Source organism: Lactuca virosa, chromosome 7 (genome assembly GCF_052849685.1).
Source record: "Lactuca virosa cultivar CGN04683 chromosome 7, Lactuca_virosa_CGN04683_v6, whole genome shotgun sequence".
Lineage (NCBI taxonomy): Eukaryota > Viridiplantae > Streptophyta > Magnoliopsida > Asterales > Asteraceae > Lactuca > Lactuca virosa.
The window spans coordinates 250852663-250874446 of NC_136432.1; the positions used below are offsets into that span (position 1 = coordinate 250852663).

The 21784-nt window shown below is 33.5% G+C and overlaps 1 protein-coding gene across 1 annotated transcript; it reads left to right on the plus strand.

Annotated features, from left to right (window-relative positions):
* Positions 1-8053: 8053 nt before the first annotated feature.
* Positions 8054-8506, plus strand: LOC145127718 (uncharacterized). Its single transcript, XM_079062863.1, has 2 exons — positions 8054-8269; positions 8354-8506. Exons 1-2 carry the CDS (start codon positions 8054-8056, stop codon positions 8504-8506), a joined length of 369 nt encoding a protein of 122 aa, XP_078918989.1.
* Positions 8507-21784: the final 13278 nt, after the last annotated feature.

The window sequence follows — 21784 nt, forward strand, 5'->3', positions numbered from 1 at the left end:
AGTGGGTATAAAGTAGTTTTATATTATTAAAATTTTATAATGCTTCCGTTGCCTATTTTGTGTTTTTTTAAACCGAAATTTTGAATAAATCCTAACAATACCAACCTTCCTAAGTCCCATTTTTTCTTAAATGCATTCATATCTACTTCTACAACAAGTCTTTATTCTTTCTTTAGACAATGAGCTTGGAACATGAGTTGTATTTGAGATGAAAGAAAAATTATGACTCAGAGAAAACTTCTCCGAGGACAAAAAGTGAGATAATGGGTATACATGTCTTTTGGTGCATTATGGAGTCCTTTTTTTTTCCAACGGTAAGAATGTTTGGATCTTTATCCGGTCTAAGAGATTAGGACAAGGTGGATCAAGGCTGACAAGCGGTGAACTATTGTAGTGTAGAATTGAGATTTCATTCACTCATTGTTACTTCATTCTTGGAGTTTGGTTTGCAATTTCTTGCCTTTTAGTCACAAAGGAGGTCATTTTTCCTTGTATACACTTGGTGAAATCGTGAGCAGTTAGAAATTTTAGCACCTCCGACCAACCCATCTAGATTCGAATCATACTCATTCTTAGAATTGGATATATAGTGTTGGAAGGTCACTCATTATGTTTAAGTGTATATAACTCTTCCTAAAGACAAGAATTGGTATATGGTTTGTTTTCAACAAATATAACATCAGCTAAGATATAGAGTTTTCTAGTACGTGGATTATAACATTGCAACCTTGTAATAGAGCAGGCATGAAGGGTGATATATGTGGAATAATAAATAACATAATTAAGAACAACTAAGATAAACAGCGTTATTTAAAACAATAAAGAGTGTGAGCGAAATATGCGAGAAAAACTATTATATTGATAATATTTTGAACAACTACAACATACTTATTATAATAGAAACATAGAATACATAATTATAGCCATAACAAGTTGGGTAGACAGGGAACACTAAAAGTAGTCTCAGTGTTAGTACATTCTAATTTTCATAGCTATGATAGATCTGTATACTGATATAAGATATGTATTGATCTTGTTCCCAATATCCTGACGAAAGTCAACTGATACACTCCATAGAGGGCATGTTGTTACTCCGTAGCTTTTACTCTTTGGATTCTTCAACATTTTGGAACTTGGAGTAACCAATTTAACATTTTGTGACACCCCTCTTTTTCGATTTAATATTTGAATCTTTAAAAAACCATTTTCAGTTATTTTAAAATCATCGGTTGCAGAAATATGGTCCCATAGTCACTGTTCATAAAAGAGTAACAATTTCAAATACTTAGAGGGTGTAGGATTGATTAACAAGTTGAAGTACTTTTGTGTTGAGTCTTCAAGCATTTTCAGCAAAAATCTAAGGATCGTAGGCAAGCAATATAGTATGAATAGTAATCCACTATTTCAACACTTCGGATACACTATGTACTTTTTCCTTCGAATTGTTCTTGCATAATTTGATCTTTGTAAGGATTTCATTCAAAGTTTCAATTTTGTAAAAATTCTTGTCTTGTATATAAAACATTTGATTCTTATACTTTTTGTTCACAATGGTTTTATACACAACTCCCTATGGTTCACTCTGAATCAGACCATCCTTTTAATTCTGAATATCATCAGGTTGATCACATGGACTTATAGAAGGTGTTTTCTTTAAGAATCCTTCCATTTCAACATCTATATTTCTAATTTCAAGAAAATAGAATCTTATCATTCTCTTGAGATGGGCAATCTGATTCACGCACTTTGTTTTGTCCATGGCAAAAGCAACTAACAGCAAAAATCAAATCATGAGGATTCATAATAGGAAGACCAAAAAAAGAAAACTGAACTTCTTCATGATCACTTCCTCTCAAGACTTTGAACTTATAATTGATGGTGAAATCATTCAAGTAGCCTTTAGATTGACAATCAACAATACTAGAAATTTTCTTCAGACTCTAGACATCCTATTGTGGTCTTGATTGAGAAGAATAAATCTCAAAAAGATTTTTGTTTAATACACCATCTATAAAAAGAAAACTTTATGTGTGCTAGGAAAACATCTCCACAAAAATGCTCTCATAGAAAGTGGAAAATCAAGTTGACAATCATCACTATTTCCGATTGCAAAAGAGCTTTTCGGATTTAACTAGAATTTATCCACATTATTGATTGCCAAATATTTGATTCTTTTCACCGTCCACCTTGGCTATAAAGCTTCGATAGAGAGTCTAGCAGCTTCTCTATCTCTTTCCTCTGCTACCAATCTTCTTTCCTCAATATCCCAATCTTGCAGTTTCTCCAACTCTTCATCAGATTTTGATTTATTAACAACATTAACTTCTGGTGCACCTGAACCCAAATCATTTCCAAATCCAATATATCGAAGAGGAATAACATTCTTTAATTTCTTGGAAAGAGGTTGAAAACCAACAACAACCTTCTTATCTATAGAATATTTCGAAACCATCAGAGGAACAACATATGGATTAACAATCTGAGTAATAGTCTTAGGGAGATTGATACCTTCTCCCCTTTTTCGAACTAGCCTTGCTAGTCGGAACATTGTAGGGGTCGAATGTCTATAGTGAGGAGTCGAATGTACTTTGAGCATGTAAGGTGTCGAATGTTGTATGACTTCGACACTCTATCTATTTTACAAGGCATATTTATTTTGATACTTTGATGTTTAGTCCTTGTAACTTTTGTGAGTCTGATGTACCCTATAGATAGGGTATGTGCATAGAATATAGTAAAGTTCGAACACTAGCTGAATTCTCTCTTGTACTCTTGTTCACTCTTGTACTCATTCCGACTAAATCGAGCCAAACATACATTATTTACATCTTGTGTTCATTTACAGCTTTGATTGTCTTAATCATTTGTGTTTGTAATCAATCCTAACACACTACAATTGGTATCAGAGCAGGATTCACTCAATCGATTGTAGTTTTCTCGTGTTTTTCATTTTTTTAATCGTTCGTTCTGATTCAAAATTTTCCGCAAATTGAATCTGGAAACTGGTGTCAATTGATTGTATTGAATTGATTCTGCACTCTACGTGTTAGATCGATTGATTTCTGTTCAATCTTTGATTGATTTCGGTCTTAGATTTCTTTTTGAGTCTAAAATCCTCTTTCTTCTAAATCCGTACAACAATGGTGAATTTCAATCTGAACACAATGACGAATTTCTCTCACTTGCTTGGATCGTCAACAAAGATTCCGATGCTGATCCCCGAGTACTATGAGCAATGGGATAAGATGGAAGACTATCTGAATGGGATCGATGAAGATTTGATGTGATCCATCAGTAAAGGTCCATTTCTTCCAGAGATGCTTGTTACTCTTGGAACTGCTGCTACGAATGATGATATGATCACGCAAGGAAACAAGGTGAAGGCGAATGATAAGAAATGTCTATGTGAATTACGTGGTGCTATTCCACTCGTAGTTTACAACTATATTCGTGGATGTTCTACAGCCAAGCAGATTTGGGATACCTTGAAGGAGAAGTATCAAGGTAATGAGAAGACGAAGAAGAGTTCTGTAAAACAGTGCTTGCTAGAATTAGGAGAATTCAAGCAAAAATACAATAAGTCAATCTAACCGTACTATGATTGATTGAATGAATGGATTTTCAAGTGTTCTCGATATGGAGTGACTCGTTCGTCCGTGGAGTTGAATCTCACTTTTCTTATGGGCTTACGAAAGGAGTGGTGAAACATTATTTTGGTGATTAAAACTCAAGAAAGCTTTGATGGTTACTCTCTCGTAAATATGTGTAATGTCTTGAAAGCACATGAAAGCGAGATCAATGACATTGCTGAAGAAAGTAAACTGAGTCTTGGAGGACCATTAGATTTGGTATCGAAAGTTGTTGGTAAGGAGTTTGAGTATGAAGAAGAAGCCAAAGATAGCGAAGAGGGATTCCTATTCAACTTTGATGATGAAGCAGTCACATACTACTCTAACAACAAAGTGAATAAATTCTTCAAGAAGCCTTTCAATGAAAAGTTTAAGAACAATTATGAGAAAAAAAGTGTGACTTCGACTGGAAAAAGTGTGAAGGATGAGTCGAAAGTGGAGAAGAAAGATGTTAAGAGTTCGTATGAGAATAAGGAGTTAAAGCTGAAAGGAGACTCAGGTTACGATTGTAACTACTACAATGGGTCGAATTATTTGGCAAAAGATTGCATGCTCAGGAAGAAAAAAGAGAAGAGGAAGAAGGAACTTATAAGATCTGGTCTTCTGGATCGGATAATGATGAGATGTGAAATCCAACTCATGGGGCAATGTATGCAAAAGTGGAAGAAGTTTAAGAGGAGAAAGTTGTTTCTGATGAGATGAGTGAAGAGGAAGAGATTACTGGCCGGTGTTTCGTGTCCAGTGACTCGACTAAATCACCAATAACTGCTAAGGTATGTGATCTTCTCAATTCATTTAAAATTCCTTCATCTTCTTATAATGATATTTTGTCTGAGTTTGATAATACATGTGCTTATCTCAATGACATGTTAATCTCCATGAGTAGTGAAGCAGAAAAGTCCAAGTCCCAATTTTATGAAGCTAGAAATAAACTAGAAGAGAAGAAACGACTAGTGGAATCTCTTGATCTTAGAATAACTAATCTTTTAATAGATAAAGATTCACTCAGAATGGACAATTCGATGTTTATTAAACAAAGAAACAACATATATTGTAATTATGCTAAGCGTCTGTATGGTAAACTAACATAATTTTATCACTCTGTTGACATATACGACGAACATCGTTGGAAATTGCTTCCTTTTCTTTCATAAACAACATATGACTGTGAAAGTAATATTACTGATTATGATAAAATTCCAATTGATTCATATGCATATGGTATATTAAATATAAATGACTGTTTGAATGTTGATGATCTTGTGCATATTGTGAATGAGACCTTAACTAAAACGAACAAGTCAAGATTTTGAACACGACTGAAAAATCGACATTTGGATCTCAACAAAATTTTGCTGATATTAAAGATAATTCTGACAATATCAGTGAAATTGAGGAAGAGGAATGTGTCGATTGCTCATGATTGTTTGTCATTAATGTTAATTCATTGGCTAAAGGAAAAGAAAAATGTAATGGTTCAATGTCAAAAGTAAACAATGATCAAAATTCAACATCCAAAGTCAGTGATCCTCATGATCATGTTGTGGTTGAAGATTGTGTGACTGATGAGGATGAAGTTTCGAATGAGAAACCAATTCCAAGAGTTGTGGTCGAACAAGTCTTCGATGACTCTAAGGAGTATTCGAATGTGTTGAAAAATAAAGGAAAACATTACCTTGAATCGAATTCAGTGGTTTATCCCAGGTTCAAGGATTCAAAAGAAGTTGTGTTTCCAAATAAAGTATTTGTCACCAAAGGAAATGGTGATAATGTGGCTCTGGAATTGAAAAAATTGGTAAAAGAAGACAATGAAAGTGTGACAAAAGAAGGATTCTATTCGAATCAAAACACAATTGAAAATGGTTTGAACAAAAATTCAAAAAATTTTCAACAACAAAATAGACCAAAACGTGTTTGGGCAGTGAAAACAGTAAAATCAGTTGTTGATAATAAAGAAAAAGGTGTTGATTCTTTAACCAATGATCCAAAACGTCAAATTGTGAAAACATAAACTTTCAAAGAAAGAGTTGAAAAATTGGCTTGTGATGAAGGAATTTTGAAAACAAAAGCACAAAATAAAGCCTATTGGAAAAATGTAAAAGCTTTTCATAATGAAAAGGGTTTTCAACAAAAATCCTCCGAGCAAGAAGTTTTCACAAAATGCAAAGAACTATAAAAAACAATCTCAAAAACAAAATGGTTTTCAAAAGAGTCAAAACTATGTCCAAAATCAATTTCGACCAAATAATTTTCAAAGAAATATTCAAAATCTTGGACAAAGGAGTTTTGTTCAAAAACATGATCAAAGGAGCTTTGGTCAAAGTCATGGAAATGGAAATTTTGCTCAAAATAATGGACAAAGGAATTTTGTTCAAAATCATGGACGAAGGAATTTTGGTCAAAATCATGTACAAAGAAGTTTTGATCAAAATAGAAAAGTTTTTCAACAAAATGGCGTTGGTTATCAAAACCAATATCAAAATCGTTTCCAAAATCATCCAAAAAGGTCATTTCCAAAAAGAGAATTTGAAAAATTGGAATTTAAAGGAAAGATTAATGAACTATTCAAAGCTAAAAGCCCACATTTTCCAAATCCCGATTCGAAACAAAAGATGAAAACATCTTTCGCAAAAAGGTAAAAGTGATGTTAAGAATATCAATCATTGGTTTGGGGGAAAAGGAAAACAATATCAATCAGGAAAGTATTATAAAGAGCAAATTCAATCTGCTTACGAGAAGTACTTGAATGATTCGATGAGTGGAAGTACTTCGTCTCAAGAATATACTCCAACAGTGCAAAAGTGGAATGAAATTCCAAAGAAGAAAGTTGATACTTCTCAGAAAAAGGATGAGAAAGTGAAAGTCAATGTTGAACCTTCCCCATTGCATGATTACATTTCGATGCCTAAAGCCAATCAAATTGACTTATTTGACAGTTTCAAATCAAAAGTTTGTAATTGGGTCTTAGGTTCTTCGTTGCATAATATGTTCCAAACTAATGTCCAAGGACCCAAAAGGTCTTGGGGACCCAAATTTTTCTAAGGGATTTTTTGTTTCGTATCATTCCAATGGAATTAAAGGGAATTGGAAATTAAATTCCGGTAGAAAACACGTTTGGCTAACAAAATAAAAGGAATTAGATTTCCATAATAAAGATTCAATTCCATATTTGAAAGATTTATAATTCTTTCACAGTTCAGCAAGAATCTACATTCAATTCATTAGCTTTGTTTTAAATTACACAGCTATCCTCCAATTGTCCATGCGTGAAATCAGAAAAAAATCATTTACGTGATTTTCATATCACTTCTACAATTACATTCTCTTCTCGGTTATATATATTTGCAACAGGTATTTTCCAAACGATCCCATCTATTTATCATTGTTGCTGTGCTACCGTATCTCCTGTGGTTCGTCATTCCTGTATCGTCTTCATTCACAAGTAAGACCTCAAATCCTTCTATTTTCTGCAATCAATTGTGTTTTATTATTGTTTTTATACATTTTCGTTTGTTCTTTCATCTTTTTGTGATACACAGTTACATAATATAGTCACATTTGTGTTACTGTACTTCATCTCTACTTCATATCTAGTTGTATTTCATCTTCTTTTTTTTTGGATAAAGTATCATTATTATCTTTACATGTATACGTATAAATCTTCTGGTTTGGATTTCCTGTTAGGGAGGTGCAATCAATCGTTTTATAATTATGCACACCAAGTGTTTGTGTTTTTACCTCTGTGGTATTTTCTTTATTTGCCAACATAATTTTTTTTCTTTTCTTTTTGTGTTCACTCATTTTACCACTAGTGTTTGTTTTAATTGAGAAGATAAGATTAAATCCCATAAATTACTAAAAGCTATAATTGATAACCAATAATGACAAAACGAAGTTAACAGATTGTAATTTTTTACTTTCATGTGCATTTGTGCTTGATAAATTTGCTTTTTAAAACATCATTCAATTCCTTTTTATACTAATAGATTGTACTAACTCATTGAAATTACATTTGCAACAACTCAAATATGTTAATAACTCAATTTCACAACATTATCAACTATTATGTCCTTGAAGTGTAAAAAATTTCTTTTGTCGGAGATGAGCAGGAAATGGCACGACTTAGTGTAATTAGAAGCAAACATAGAAAAAAGATAAGTCAAATAGTCGTTACATTTTGGAATGAAGTTATGACAACTATTACATGGTTTTTTATCACGGTGTTCAAGCTACTACAAATATACAACAACGGTAAACCACGTATCAAAAACATATCGTCGGATGTGGATCGGCAGTCAATATTGCACAAATACGCTTACAAAAGCGACAATACGTGCATATAACACCTTAGGATGACCCGAAGACGTTTCACAAAGTTATGTGAAATGCTTCAAACATTAGGTGGGTTAAGAACAAGTAGACATATGGATATTGATGAACAAGTGTCCATATTTCTTCACATTATTGCACATAATGTGAAGAATCTGGTCATGATAGGTCGTTTCCAGCGTTCTGGAGAAACAATTAGCAAAACTGTTACGCGAGTTTGCAACGCGGTGATAAAGTTGCATCCATATTTGCTTAAGAAACCCGAACCGGTTACAGAAAATTCTACAGATCAAAGATGGAAGTGGTTCAAGGTATATATAATACTTATAAAATTTCCGGTTAGTACATGAATTGCTTGATATAACATATAGCCTTTTTGTTTTTATATTGTGTAGAACTGTCTAGGAGCTTTAGATGGAACACATATAAAGTGCTTAGTGCCATTAAAAGACAAGCCCAAATGCAGGACAGGAAAAAATGATATTGCCACAAATGTGTTAGGGGTGTGTTCACAAGATATGCAGTTTATCTATGTTTTACCGGGATGAGAGGGCTCAGCTGCAGATGGTAGAGTGCTTCGAGATGCCCTACTTAGGCCACATGGATTGAAGGTCCCGAGGCCGGGTATGTATAATAGTTGGTATTTTAGATATGTATTAGTTATTAATTATACTAACTATACTACATATATGGGTTATTATTTGGTAGATGCTGGTTATACAAATGGTGAAAGATTTTTAGCCCCTTATAGAGGTCAAAGATATCATTTGAATGATTGGCGTGCTGGATACCAACCAACTACACCTACAGAATTATTCAACATGAGACATTCATCTGCGAGAAATGTTATAGAAAGATGTTTTGGTATTTTGAAGGCAAGATGGGTAATTTTAAGGGATAACTCATATTATCCTATTGATCTTAAAAATAAGATCATACTGGCATGTTGTCTTCTTCATAATTATATAAGGCAGGAAATGATAATTGATCCATTTGAGAACCGCTTTGAACTAGACGAGGGAACCGGAGATGTCGGCGGTGGAGATGATGATAACATCACTTCTGTTGGTGTATCAACCGAGTGGACTAAATTTAGAAACAACTTAGCACAAAATATGTTTGATTCTTGGAATACTACACATTGATCATTTCTTTTTTTGTTATGTTGATCATTTACTATGAACGAATTTGTGCTACATTTGTTATTTTCAATAATGAAGCTTAATTTATTTTTACTAGTTATATCTGTTGTATATATAGTTTGTTTTTTATTACATGCATTGTTTCATCTAATTTTTATTTTTATAATAATAGGCGTGATGGAAGAAAGTAGAAACTATCGCAACTGGACAATTACTGAAGATGCCAAGCTCGTGGAAGCATTGGTAAACATGGTGAACATGGAAGGATTTAAAGCCGATAATGGTTTTAAATCTGGATATTTACAACATCTAGAAAACGCAATGAAGGAAAAAATACCTAGCTAAGGCATATTGGGTAAACCCCACATTGAGTCAAGAATCAAAACCATGAAAAAAGATTGGCAAGTTGTTTATGATATGGTTAATGGTACGAACACTAGTGGTTTTGGTTATGATAGCTCCACTCATTCTGTAACAGCTGAACCAGCAGTTTGGGATTCTTACATACAGGTAATTAAAACTTTTATATATTTTTTATTTCTTAACTATTTAAATTATATATTTAATTGCTAACCTTTTATGATACACAATAGGTTCATAAAGAGGCAGGAAAATGGAGAAATAAGATATTTCCTCATTATGAGGATTTATGTATCATTTTTGGAAAAGATAGAACTCAAGGTAATAAAGCCAAGGATTTTGCCCAAATGGAAGAATATGCAAATAATGAAGAACAATCTGAACAAATAGAAGACAGTTTTGAAGAACAAATAATAGAAAATGAAGAATCTCCAAATGCACGATCAAAGAAGAGAAAAAATAGAGTTGATGATGTTATTAAGGGAATAACTATTGCAGCTAACGTCCTTGGAGAAAAACTTGAAAAGGCGGCGAATAGCATGAATCAAGCAATACTTGGAGAAACAGAAGTACAAAAAAAGCTTCAATGGTGATTCCTGAAATTTCGAAAATGCGGTCATTGAGTGTCATGGATAGGTTCAAAGCTAGTAGGAAAATAATGCATGATCCAGAAACCGTGTTAAGTTTTTGGAATTTGGAAGGACAAGATCGAGAGGATTTGTGAAGTTCATGTTGGAAGAGTGATATGATTATGAACTAGGTATCTACACATTATTTTACGTAGTGTGCTGTTAGCATTTTTTAATTTCATATTGGGAATAATGAATGACATTTGTTTCTTTATATTATTATATATAATCACTAGGTCATAACCCGTGGAAACCACGGTCGGTATATTTAAAAATTTTATATAGATAAAAAAATAGTAAATGTCAAAAAAAAAAAGATACTATCGATTGTAAGTAATTATGAATTAATTTGTTAAGCAAAAAAAACATAATAATGTTATTAGGATATGATTTTGTATTTTCAAAATTTGAATTGAATTTGATTTGTTACCAAAAAAAGGAAATAATAAAAATCATAGAAAAATGCCACGTGTCAAAGAAACATTCTAAAAAGCTGACACGTGTCATTTTTAGGTTTCATTTATTAGAAGAGGTAGATTTTATTTTAATTAAACAATGTTTTTATAATTTGTATGTGTTCAACAAAATACATGATAGTTATTTTCTAATCTATATTTTGTAGATGAGTTCAATAAAAAAACATTGTAATTAAATAAACTTCGTCATGTTTATTAAAACATGTAATAAGTTACAAAAAAAACCATTAAAGGGTATTTATGTCATATTACAAAATTTATTTTCCAATTCCTTTGTGAAATCAGCAAACGAAACAGAAAACAGATTACATTCCATGCCAACCAAACACATTTCAGCTTTTAGTAAATTCAGTTTCCAATTCCGTCAGATTCCAATTCATTTGACAGATTCCATTCCTTTCAAAAACATTTTGCGAACGAAACGCGCCTAATTGATCTCAAGTTCTATGTGACGAGAAATATGACGAAAAATGGTATATCGATAGTGGATGCTCGCGTCACATGACTGGAAGGAAGGAGAATTTGCGAGATTTTCGAAAGTTGGACAATGTTGGAGTTATCAAGTTTGGAAACAAAAACAAGTGTAAAGTCAAATGTTATGGAAAAGTAACGAATGGGAAATTCACTGTGAATCAAGTTGCCTATGTTTAAGGACTAAAGCACAATCTGATTAGTGTTTCCCAACTAGTTGTTGGCACTGGTAATCAGGTACTCTTTGACGAGGAAGGAAGTATTATCTCTAACAAGGAAACGAAGGAGATTCTACTAAATTTGGAACGAAAGGGAGACATGTTAACTCTTGACTTGAAACCAATTGTGGGTGTTCCCTTAGTGTGTTTGCTATCGAAAGCATCCTCCGATCTCAACTAGTTATGACTTCGACGTCTTTCTCATCTCAACTTCAAAAATCTAAACGGACTTGTTCTTAATGATCTTGTTCGTGGTTTACCTATTTTAAAATTTGACAATGACTCTTTGTGTGCTGTATGTGAGCAAGGAAAGCAACATCGTCAAGGTCATCTGATCATCATTGATTCAAAAATCATCGAACCTTTGGAACTTCTTCACATTTACTTGTGTGAAACTTCGATTGTTGAGGCTCTCAATAAGAAGAAGTACATACTAGTTATTGTTGATCATTTTTCCAAGTTTACTTGGGTTTTCTTTATTCGACAGAAGTTTGAAACTGCTTAAGTGATGATTGATTTTATTAGGAACATCGAATTGAGCTTAAAAAGGAAATTTCGAAAGATAAAGAGTGATAATGGAACGGAGTTCAAAAAATCAAATTCTAGATTCATTTTTTACTGAACAGGGCATAACTCATAATTTTTCGTCTATATACACACTGCAACAAAATGGTGTGGTTGTAAGGAGAAATCGTTCCTTGTGTGAAGCGGCGAGAACAATGCTTACCTATGTGAATTTGACACAATACTTTTGGGCAGAAGCGGTTTTGACTGGTTGCTTTATGCAAAATCGTTCTTTCATTCGTCGTCGTTTTAACGTAACAGCTTATGAAATTATAAAAAAAAGGAAACCTAATGAAAATATTTTCCATATTTTTGGATGCAGATGTTTCATTATGAATCTCAAGGATAATATTTCCAAATTTCAGTCGAAAGCTGATGAAGGGATTTTCTTGGGATATTCTTAAAATTTTGTAGCCTATAGGGTGTTAAACAAGCGAACCAGGAAGCTCGAAGAAACATTCAATCTCACATTCGATGATCATTATTTCAAAAGAATTTAACAGAACTTCATTCAAAAAATAATTATTGATGAATCAAATGTTGAATCTGAGCCAATGAATTCTTATGATATTGATCTTGATTTAATTTTTGGTATCTCTGATATGGCTATTAATGCAGAGATCAAAATGCTGATGATAATCAAGTTCCTGAGGCATCAAAACACTCTGATGATTCGACAGTCACAAATAGGGGTGGCAACTCTCGACCCAACCCGCAACCCGACCCAACCCGAAAATGACGAGTTTGGGTTGAGATTTTTGACCCGCCAACCCGTTTATTTCATGGGTTGAGTTGGTTTACATGTTTGGGTTCATGGGTCAACTCGCCAACCCGTATATATATATATATATATATATATATATATATATATATATATATATATATATATATATATATATATATTACATTTATAAAAACTAGATATATTTAAATATTAGTGAAATCTGATTTCCTTCCGTATTCGTAATATTTCGTATCATTGTATTCCTTCCGTATTTGTATGTGGTTAGTCCGCGTTTGCAGTGGCCTAATCAAAAAAGAAAAAAAAACATGTCATTTTTAGATATTCACGAGTCACGAATGAATAACGCATTTCACTTTGTATGAATGTTTTCATTTTTCAATTTTATTTGGATGTTAATGACTTTATGAACTTTTGTTGAAAACCTATTTTTTATGTTAATTAGTTTAATCACTTTATGCCTTTATGTTGAAAAAACATCATTTTTAAAAATGCATTGCTTATATTTTAAACGAGTTATATGGGTTGGGTTCAACCCATTTACTTGTGAACCCGTGAACCCATATACTTAAATGGGTTATATGGGTTGGGTTGGGTTGAAGTTTCCAACCCACCAACCGATGACCCGCCAACCCGCCAAACCATATATTATATGGGTTGGGTTGAGTTTATGTTTTCTGAACTGACAACCCGCCAACCCGATCCAACCCATTTGTCAGGCCTAGTCACAAATGAAGAAAATGAATCACATTCTTCATCAACTTCAAGAGTAAATGTTGGAAGAATACATGTTTCGACTTGTGATCAAGTGGAGGGGGAGCACTTGATTTCGACGTCTCAAAACGAAAGACATGATTCATATGTCGAGGGGGAGCATATGACATCTCAAGCTCATGTCGAGGGGGAGCGTATGCCTAACGATGCTGATGTTGAGGGGGATCATCACATCTCAAATCCATTGGTTGAGGGGGAGCCAAATGGATCGAATCATGATAATGGTAATGATCAAAATAATGGTTTTCATGATGTAATTGATAATATCTCAATTGCAGGAGAAGGTTCAGAAGCTGATGACATCTTTGAAGATGCACCTTTAGACTTTGATCCTGCAGATCTACCGATTGACAAGTGGACAAAAGATCATTTGAAAGAACAGATTCTTGGTGATCCAAGTTCTTGTGTCTTGACTGGAGCCCAGATTCGAGAAAGAAATGAGGTGTTGAATGTTCATCAAGAATTTTGTATGTTTAATGTTTTTATTTTGAATTTAGAACCAAAAACAGTAAAGGTTGCATTAGAACACTCTGATTGGATTTTTGCAATGCAATCTGAACTTGCTGAATTCGAATGAAACAAGGTTTGGAGATTAATTCCTAAATCGAAAGATGTTTCGTTAATTGATCTAAAATGGATTTTTAAGAACAAAAATGACACATAAGGAAATATTATTTGAAACAAAGCGAGACTAGTCATAAAAGGTTATTCTCAACAAGAAGGTATTGATTATGAGGAAACCTTTGCCCCTATCGCAAGACTCGAGGCGGTATGAATTGTTCTTGCGTATGCAACTCATAAGGATTTCGATATCTATTAGATGTATGTTAAATGTGCATTCCTCAATGGTGTTCTGGAAGAAACGGTGTACGTCGAACAGCCACTAGGTTTTGTTAACGATAAGTATCATGATCACCATTATATTTTAGACAAGGCAGTCTATGGGTTGAAATAAACACCTCATGCCTGGTATGCAACTCTGGAATTTTTTTGAAAATCACTAAATTTAAACAAGGATCAGTTGATCCTACTTTATTTCGAAAGAAAGTAGAGGATCATCTGATGCTTGTTCAAATTTATGCCAATGACATTATCTTTGGTTCGAATGATCCTTCATTGTCTAAGGAATTTGAGGAACTCATGAAAAGTCAATTCGAAATGAGTATGATAGGTAAAATCAATAACTTTTTGGGTTTGCATATTCGTCATAGCAGGGAAGGAATTTTTATCAATCAAGAGAAATATACTCGAAATCTGCTTGAAAGGTTTGGCATGACGAATAACACGAAAGTCAAAGTACCTATGGCAGTTGGGACGCGCTTAAGTCCTTCGTTGGATAAGCATGTTGTGGTTCTAACGACGTACAGAAGCATGATCGGTTCACTTTTGTATTTAAGCTGCAAGTCGACCTGATATAATTTTTTTTGTATGTAATTGTGCTAGGTACCAATCGAACTCAAGAGAACCCTATCTTAATGCAGTCAAGAATATCTTTCGATACCTCAAAGGAACAGTTTTGTTAGGATTATGGTATCCTTCGAAGACATGATTTTTTTATCCAATCATTTTCTGATGCGGACCGGGTGGATTTAAATTGGATCGAAAGAGCACAATAGGAGGGTGTCAATTATTGGATGGGAAGCTTGTGAGCTAGCAATCAAAAAAGAAAACTTGTGTTTCGATTTCGACTGCTGAGGCAGAGTATGTTACTGCTGTTGCATGCACATCACAAGTGATTTGGATTCAAAGTCAATTGCGTGACTATGCAATCAACATGAAGAAAATACAATTGTATTCCCATCATCAAAGCGCAATTCGATTTTTTCACAATCCGGTCCAACACTCTAAAACAAAACATATTGCTCTTCGATATCATTTTATCAAAGACCATGTTGAAGATGGAAACATAGAAGTCCATTTTTTCAAAACAACTGAACAACTTGCTGACATTTTTACAAAAATTTTAGATGAAAAATCATTCTGAAGGATTTTTAATGGCCTGGGAATGATGGAAGCATGTTCACTTTCTCATTCTGCTTGAATCTGACACAAACATAAGTTTTATCTTACTTTTGATTGTTATTGCTACTTTCGAATAGTAGGTATTTCTTTTGTGCTCTATTAAGAGGTTATTGTTCATGTTCAGCGTTCGACTGCGTTCACAGTCGACTTCTCTGAATCGTTAAGTACACAATTCACATTTGTTAGAAGACTTTCGATTCACAACTCATGCTTGATACCTGTTACCTTATGGGTCGAATGTATCTAGGTAATGTGTTACGATTCTATTATTTTTGTCTTGTTGTTCAAAAATCAAAAATACAAAAAGATTTTCTTATTTTTGTATTTGATTTCTATAAGCCAAAAATCCAAAAAGATTTTCTTATTTTTGTATTTTTTTTCTAAAATCAAAAATACAAAAAGATTTTCTTATTTTTGTATTTGCTTTCAAAAATCAAAAATCCAAAAAGATTTTCTTAAAATTGTTTTTCTTTGATAAAACCAAAAATACAAAATATTGTCGTTGAAGTCTCATTGTAACAACATGATGCTATTTTGCATGCCAAACACACATATTCATCAAGGGAACATGTATTACTCAAAATTATGTACTAGTTAAGTGTCCCTAGAAGCATGCTGTTACATGTTGTCCTTTAAGCCTCAAAGACTCTATGTGTTCGAAGCCTTAATGAATTCTTTCATATGAATGTTTCTTCCTAATCAGACTATATTTACATTAGTCAACGAGCTACCTTACTCTTCTCATGATGAGTCAAGAGTTTTCTGCTTGGTCTAAATATTTATCAGAGGTACAATGAGTTCTTTCACCAAATCTTTTTCATCAACATTTCTTTCACGACCACACATAACACTTCATATCCTCGACATCTTTAGTCGAAACCTACCAGAATGTAGATATGTCAAAAATCTGTGTTTATGATCCTGAGTCATTCTTCCATGATGATGGTGAAACCCAACGAATCTAACAATCAAAGAAATGACGGTGACAACATTGTTCAAGATTTTCATGAAAAAATTGTTTCCTTGTGCCATTTTGATATTCAAAATCTCATTCCATTCAAATTGCGTGATTTTGATAAAATGTTATTACACCAAGACGTTTTTTCACAAAAGATCCAATATATTAATTCTTTTTGGAATGAGATTTTTGTCTGAATATTTTTTCCGATCTTTTGTCACTAAAAATCATCACCAGCCATACTTGTTCTTGACTACACTAGTCATCTAAGTAATTTTTATCAATTGAATCACACTTATGCTAAGTTGTGAATTTGTCCAAAATTGAAGTCGCCGTCGAAACCAAAACAAAAGAAGCCCTTCAATGCTCATCAATGAGTATTCAATTGTAATTCACGGGATACCACACAAGCAATTTTTCATCTCTCTTGATGTTCAATGAAGAGATCTTTGCCCCGGATCATTTTGCTTTCATATCAAATAAATTTTGATATAAAAAAATCCACATTTTGTTTTATTTGCTTCTATCTCATTCACTGGCACAGAAAAATGCACTGAAATCGTTGAGGTTTTGGGTATTACCAACTCGAAACTTAGATTTTGCAAAGTCTGACATATAATCTATCTTTCAAATCCTAAAAGAGAATAAGCCCAGCCTCCATGCCGAATGATTGATCTTACCTTGGTGTCGAATTACATGAGGTACTTGTGTTTGAGGAACGAAACTTGTTACGATTCTTATCCAATTGGGAACAACGAATGATCCGATAGACGTGATGGTTCAGGATTTTCACGGGAATCAAGGAGAACGTGATGATCACTTTTATGATGTGGAGTTTTTTACGGTGTCGGTTAAGTAACCAACACAATACGTGGCATTGTCTTATTGGATACCGATTCAAATTAAAAAAATACCACCAATTATAAAAGGAATATGATAATTTCCTTATCAAACTTTATGATCTCTGATCAAACCTCCAAGAACCCTAACTGTTCATCGTTTCTAAATTTCACCAAAATTCTCTACAATGGTTGCTCCTCATCACAATGTTGATCCAACAACTACTAATGATTAAGAAGTTTCGTAACCGATGATGAAGATCCAAACCACTAATCTGCGTCTTGTCCCATCCCTTGATCAATACCAAGAGGCATTATAGATTCTTGTTCAAACTTTGAACAACTCTGTATTATCGACTGCACTTTCCTTCTCGTTTGTAATTCCGATGAAATGGATTTCACTTGATGCTTCAACTGCAGTGTTAAACAAAACTACTAAGGTGCATACATTTCAAATCTCGAATTCAAAGACCAAGAAGCTTACTCAAAAGCAATTTTCCCAAATTGTGAGGTTACCGGTTTCAAGTACATTCTATGAGGTCACGAATGATCAGGTGGATCATATGTTTAACATGACAAAGCTCTGGGCTTGATAAAGCTAAGCTTGAAGTATATTTAGTCATAGCAGGATTGTATTATGGTCTGAATGTGGATTGTGCTTCACATATTTGGGAAGAGTTTGGAATCTCAATCTCACACACGAATCTAACAAATGGTGTTTCGAGTGCTCAATTTTGGAGCTTAATTTTACAGGAGATTTATAGTCAAGAGAATATTCTTGTTCTATCTAATGTTGAAACTGTCGAGTTTCCAAAAATGGCTGCTCCAAGGGTTTTTATGGATGATTCTAATGTTTTTCCAAATGTTGCTTGAATTCCGGATTCGGTGCTCAAGCTCGTGGATCCCAAAAATCAATTGTTGATGTAATACTTAGCCTCTATTGATACTTCTCACCCAACTGGGGTTCTTCCACAAAATGGGGTTGAAGGAACATCTAAAGCTTCAAAGGATTCAAAGAAGAAGAAACCAATTGACAAACCACAATCAGTGAAGGAGGAAATTGTCAAAGAAACAATACCCATGAAAATTGGGGTTCTTAAAAGAACGAAGAAACCAACAAAGAAGCCTTCTAAATCTCCAGGCAAGATAACTACACAAGAACCTATAGTCGAAAGTGTTGTGCCTAATGTTGTTGAATCTTCAAATGCCATTTCTTCTCAAGGTGGTCAAAAGAAGGTTCGAAAAGCACAATTTACCAGGAGGGGTGTTCTATTTCGTGAAGTAACGGTTCCTGGATCACCAGCCTTTAAGAAGCGTCGAGCTATTGATGTGGCTCAAAAGTTAAATAAGAAAAAATGTGAATTTCAAGTACCACTTGAGAATGTGACAGTTAAAACTGAGCATGGCAGTGACAGTGAAAGGTCAGATATTCGAATCGAGGATTCATATATTGGTTCACCTCGAAGGGATTCTCATATCAAGTCGAATTTCAAGGAGACAAGGAATCCTGATGTCAATGTAAACGTATCTAATACGGATACAAACATCAATTCGAGTGATCAACAAAACACCAATATCCCTAAGAAGATATTAGTCAAACCTTCCGGGGTTTCGAATTCCAAGTCCGGTCAGGAGGAGGTCGAAACTACAGACATCATTGTGGACATACCTAGTAAGGGCACAAATGTACATGGATGAAGGGATGTACAACAATGAATCTACTATGACATCTGCAGTCACAACTTCCACAGCTTTACCACCACCTTCATCACCCATTTCTACTTCCGTTCCAGTTTCGACTATATCACCAACATTTTCTGGTATCATGCAAGAACCTATTTCCACTCTCTTTTCATCTCAATCCACTGAAAATTCACAACACAAAAATGAAGTTGATGATGAAGATGTCATGGTGTCTTTTGTTGATCTTCAATTTGATCTAGAGGAGGAGGATATTCTTGATGAAATGATCATGCCAGGGAAAAAATTCAAAATATTGAATTCCAAAATGAATTCGATATTACAGTTCTTAGCTGATACAAGAAGCAAGAATTCTTTAACAACATCGAAGTTGATTCTCTTCTCAAAGTCCAAGAGTCTCGACTGTAATCTCAAATAGCTGATGTTGACAAGCGAAACGATGAAAGGATTCTCAATCATTCTCGCAATTTTATTAGTGACGTTTTCAAACTTCGTGATGTTTCGAAAGAACGTCATGAGCTTTTTGCAAAACAACTTGAGGAAACGAAAGTCTATTTATAGACTCAGATATCTGATATTCGAACGACTTTAGAATTTGAAGTTAAAAATGTTGCTGAAAATTCTTCGACACTACATAAGAAGATGGATGTGGTAGTTGAAGCGTCAACCCTCTTGATTAAAGACATCACTTCTTTCAACAAAGATTACACGGCTGGTCTTCAAGACAACTTGAAAAGGGATGCTCAAGTATTTGTTAAAGTTGAAGAGTTCTTAACCAAAATCAAAACCATGCTTTCGGCTTAATCGACAATTTCTCTAGAATCCATTTCTCAAATGATTTGTAATACTGATACAAACACTAAAGTTGAACTGGATCATATCAGGAGGTTAGTTCTTTGACTTCCAACAAACGCTCCTCATGCAATACATGTGTTGCAAAGAGGAGAAAAAGGGGAAGGAGGTGTTAGTTCGTCGAAAGATACAAGTGATAATTCTAGAGTTGTTGTGGGAAAGGTGATAAGTACTAAAATCCCAACAACTATTTTAGTGAATCCCATAACTTCAACATTAACAACAACAACAACAACGAGAACTTTGACAAAAGGAATCTCGATAAATGAATGAGCAGGAGATTTGAGTTCAATCCCTAACAAATCAACTTCAAATGTTGATCCAAATGATAAAGGGAATCAATTCTAGTTGTTCTATCCGAAGAAGAGAAGAAAAAGCAAGAAGCCATCAAAATCGAAAAACAAAGGCAGATAAATAGAATACTAAGGCAAAGAGCAAATGACCCACCTGGCTTGAACAATGTAACACCCAGATTTTTCTACCAAGGTACACCCAAATATATCAAAAATTCATTTAAAAGTTTTATAAATAATCTTAGTGTACAATGACACTCTGGCATACAAGAAGTTATCACAAGGATCGTGCTGGCAGCAGGCATAGGATCGATCCGGGCGTCACAATAAATGAACCTGCAAAACAGATCATCACAATAACGTAAGCCTCACGGCTTAGTGAATAACAACTACTAAAATATAATCAAATAAATCATAAATCATACAAATAATGTAAATCACGTATATTCCACATAATGGTCACATATGTAATCATTTCATCAAAGGATATATTTCTTCAATAATAATCTATCTATCAAATACCTGTCCAATCAATAATAAGTATCTCACTCATATTAAATCTCATGCTCAATGACCAATATATCAAATGTGTTATATCTCCTAATCATAATATATCTATCGATAAAATATTAATCTATTAATATAATCCAATGTCTCATCTATAATCTATTTCTCAACATTTCCTCGATCTCTTAATCAACAATTAATATTCAGAATAATACTAAATTATATAATAACCATCACAATTATCACAACTATGGATATTAGAGTAGTGTTACTTACCTGGTAAGTCGACATGCTTATTCCAATCTCAGTTTTACTCTTCCACTATCTATCAGCTCGTCACACAGTAACACCTATTATTTAATAATAAGTCCCTTAGAATCTATCCAGACTCACTAATAATTATAATAGGCTTAACCCGTAAGCCCATGGCTAAATCTCTCATATCGTGTATTTCTCAAGCAATAGGGTTTATAACCCTTGTCAACCAAACATGATATTAATCATAAGATTTTCTCACTAATATCACCAACAAATTCATAACAACTCCATATCACGAATACTCATAACCCTTAAATGGGTCTAATATATCTAATAATAATCAAATATCATAAATATAATTTATCGGGTAAAAGATACCTCACTGTATCCCGCAACTCAACTTTGTATCACCCGTACACCTGTTACGAAAAACCGGATGTTGCAATACTTCGCCCCTTCAAAAGATTCCATCCTCGCAATCTCTTGAAATATCGTGCTACTAATCTAGGGTAAGCTAAATATTCGTATCACATATATCTCATTAAATTCTCTTACGCTACTCTTATATTATCTAATATTATACTTTTATTCTTATATGAATCTCAGATTTTTCTCATCTCATAATTGTTCAACGCTCATATATTTGTTATCTCATTTCTCTACTCTTTTACAAATTCTAATTAGAATTATTATATAACTCTCACTATCTCGTGTCTTCTGTAAGTTTAAACAACTTACATAATTTCTCATATATATATATATATATATATATATATATATATATATATATATATATATATATACACTTTATGTAGCTTTAATTAATATTCCTTTCATCTAAGTCCTCAATGGTGATCAACTTTAATTGGTAGGGAAAAAGGTCTCGACAATTACAAATCGATACTTATTATTATTATTATTATTATTATTTTTCCCCAAATATTAAAATCAATCTCCCCGATTACTCAGATTGGTGATTAATAACTCATATCAATAATAATTGTTCAATACTAATATTCA

Bases quoted from the DNA above. Each gene is read 5' to 3' on its own strand.
- LOC145127718 (XM_079062863.1), top strand. From the start codon at position 8,054: ATGGATATTGATGAACAAGTGTCCATATTTCTTCACATTATTGCACAT. The intron at 8,270-8,353 runs GTATATATAATA...TATATTGTGTAG, and splicing joins AAAGATGGAAGTGGTTCAAG to AACTGTCTAGGAGCTTTAGA.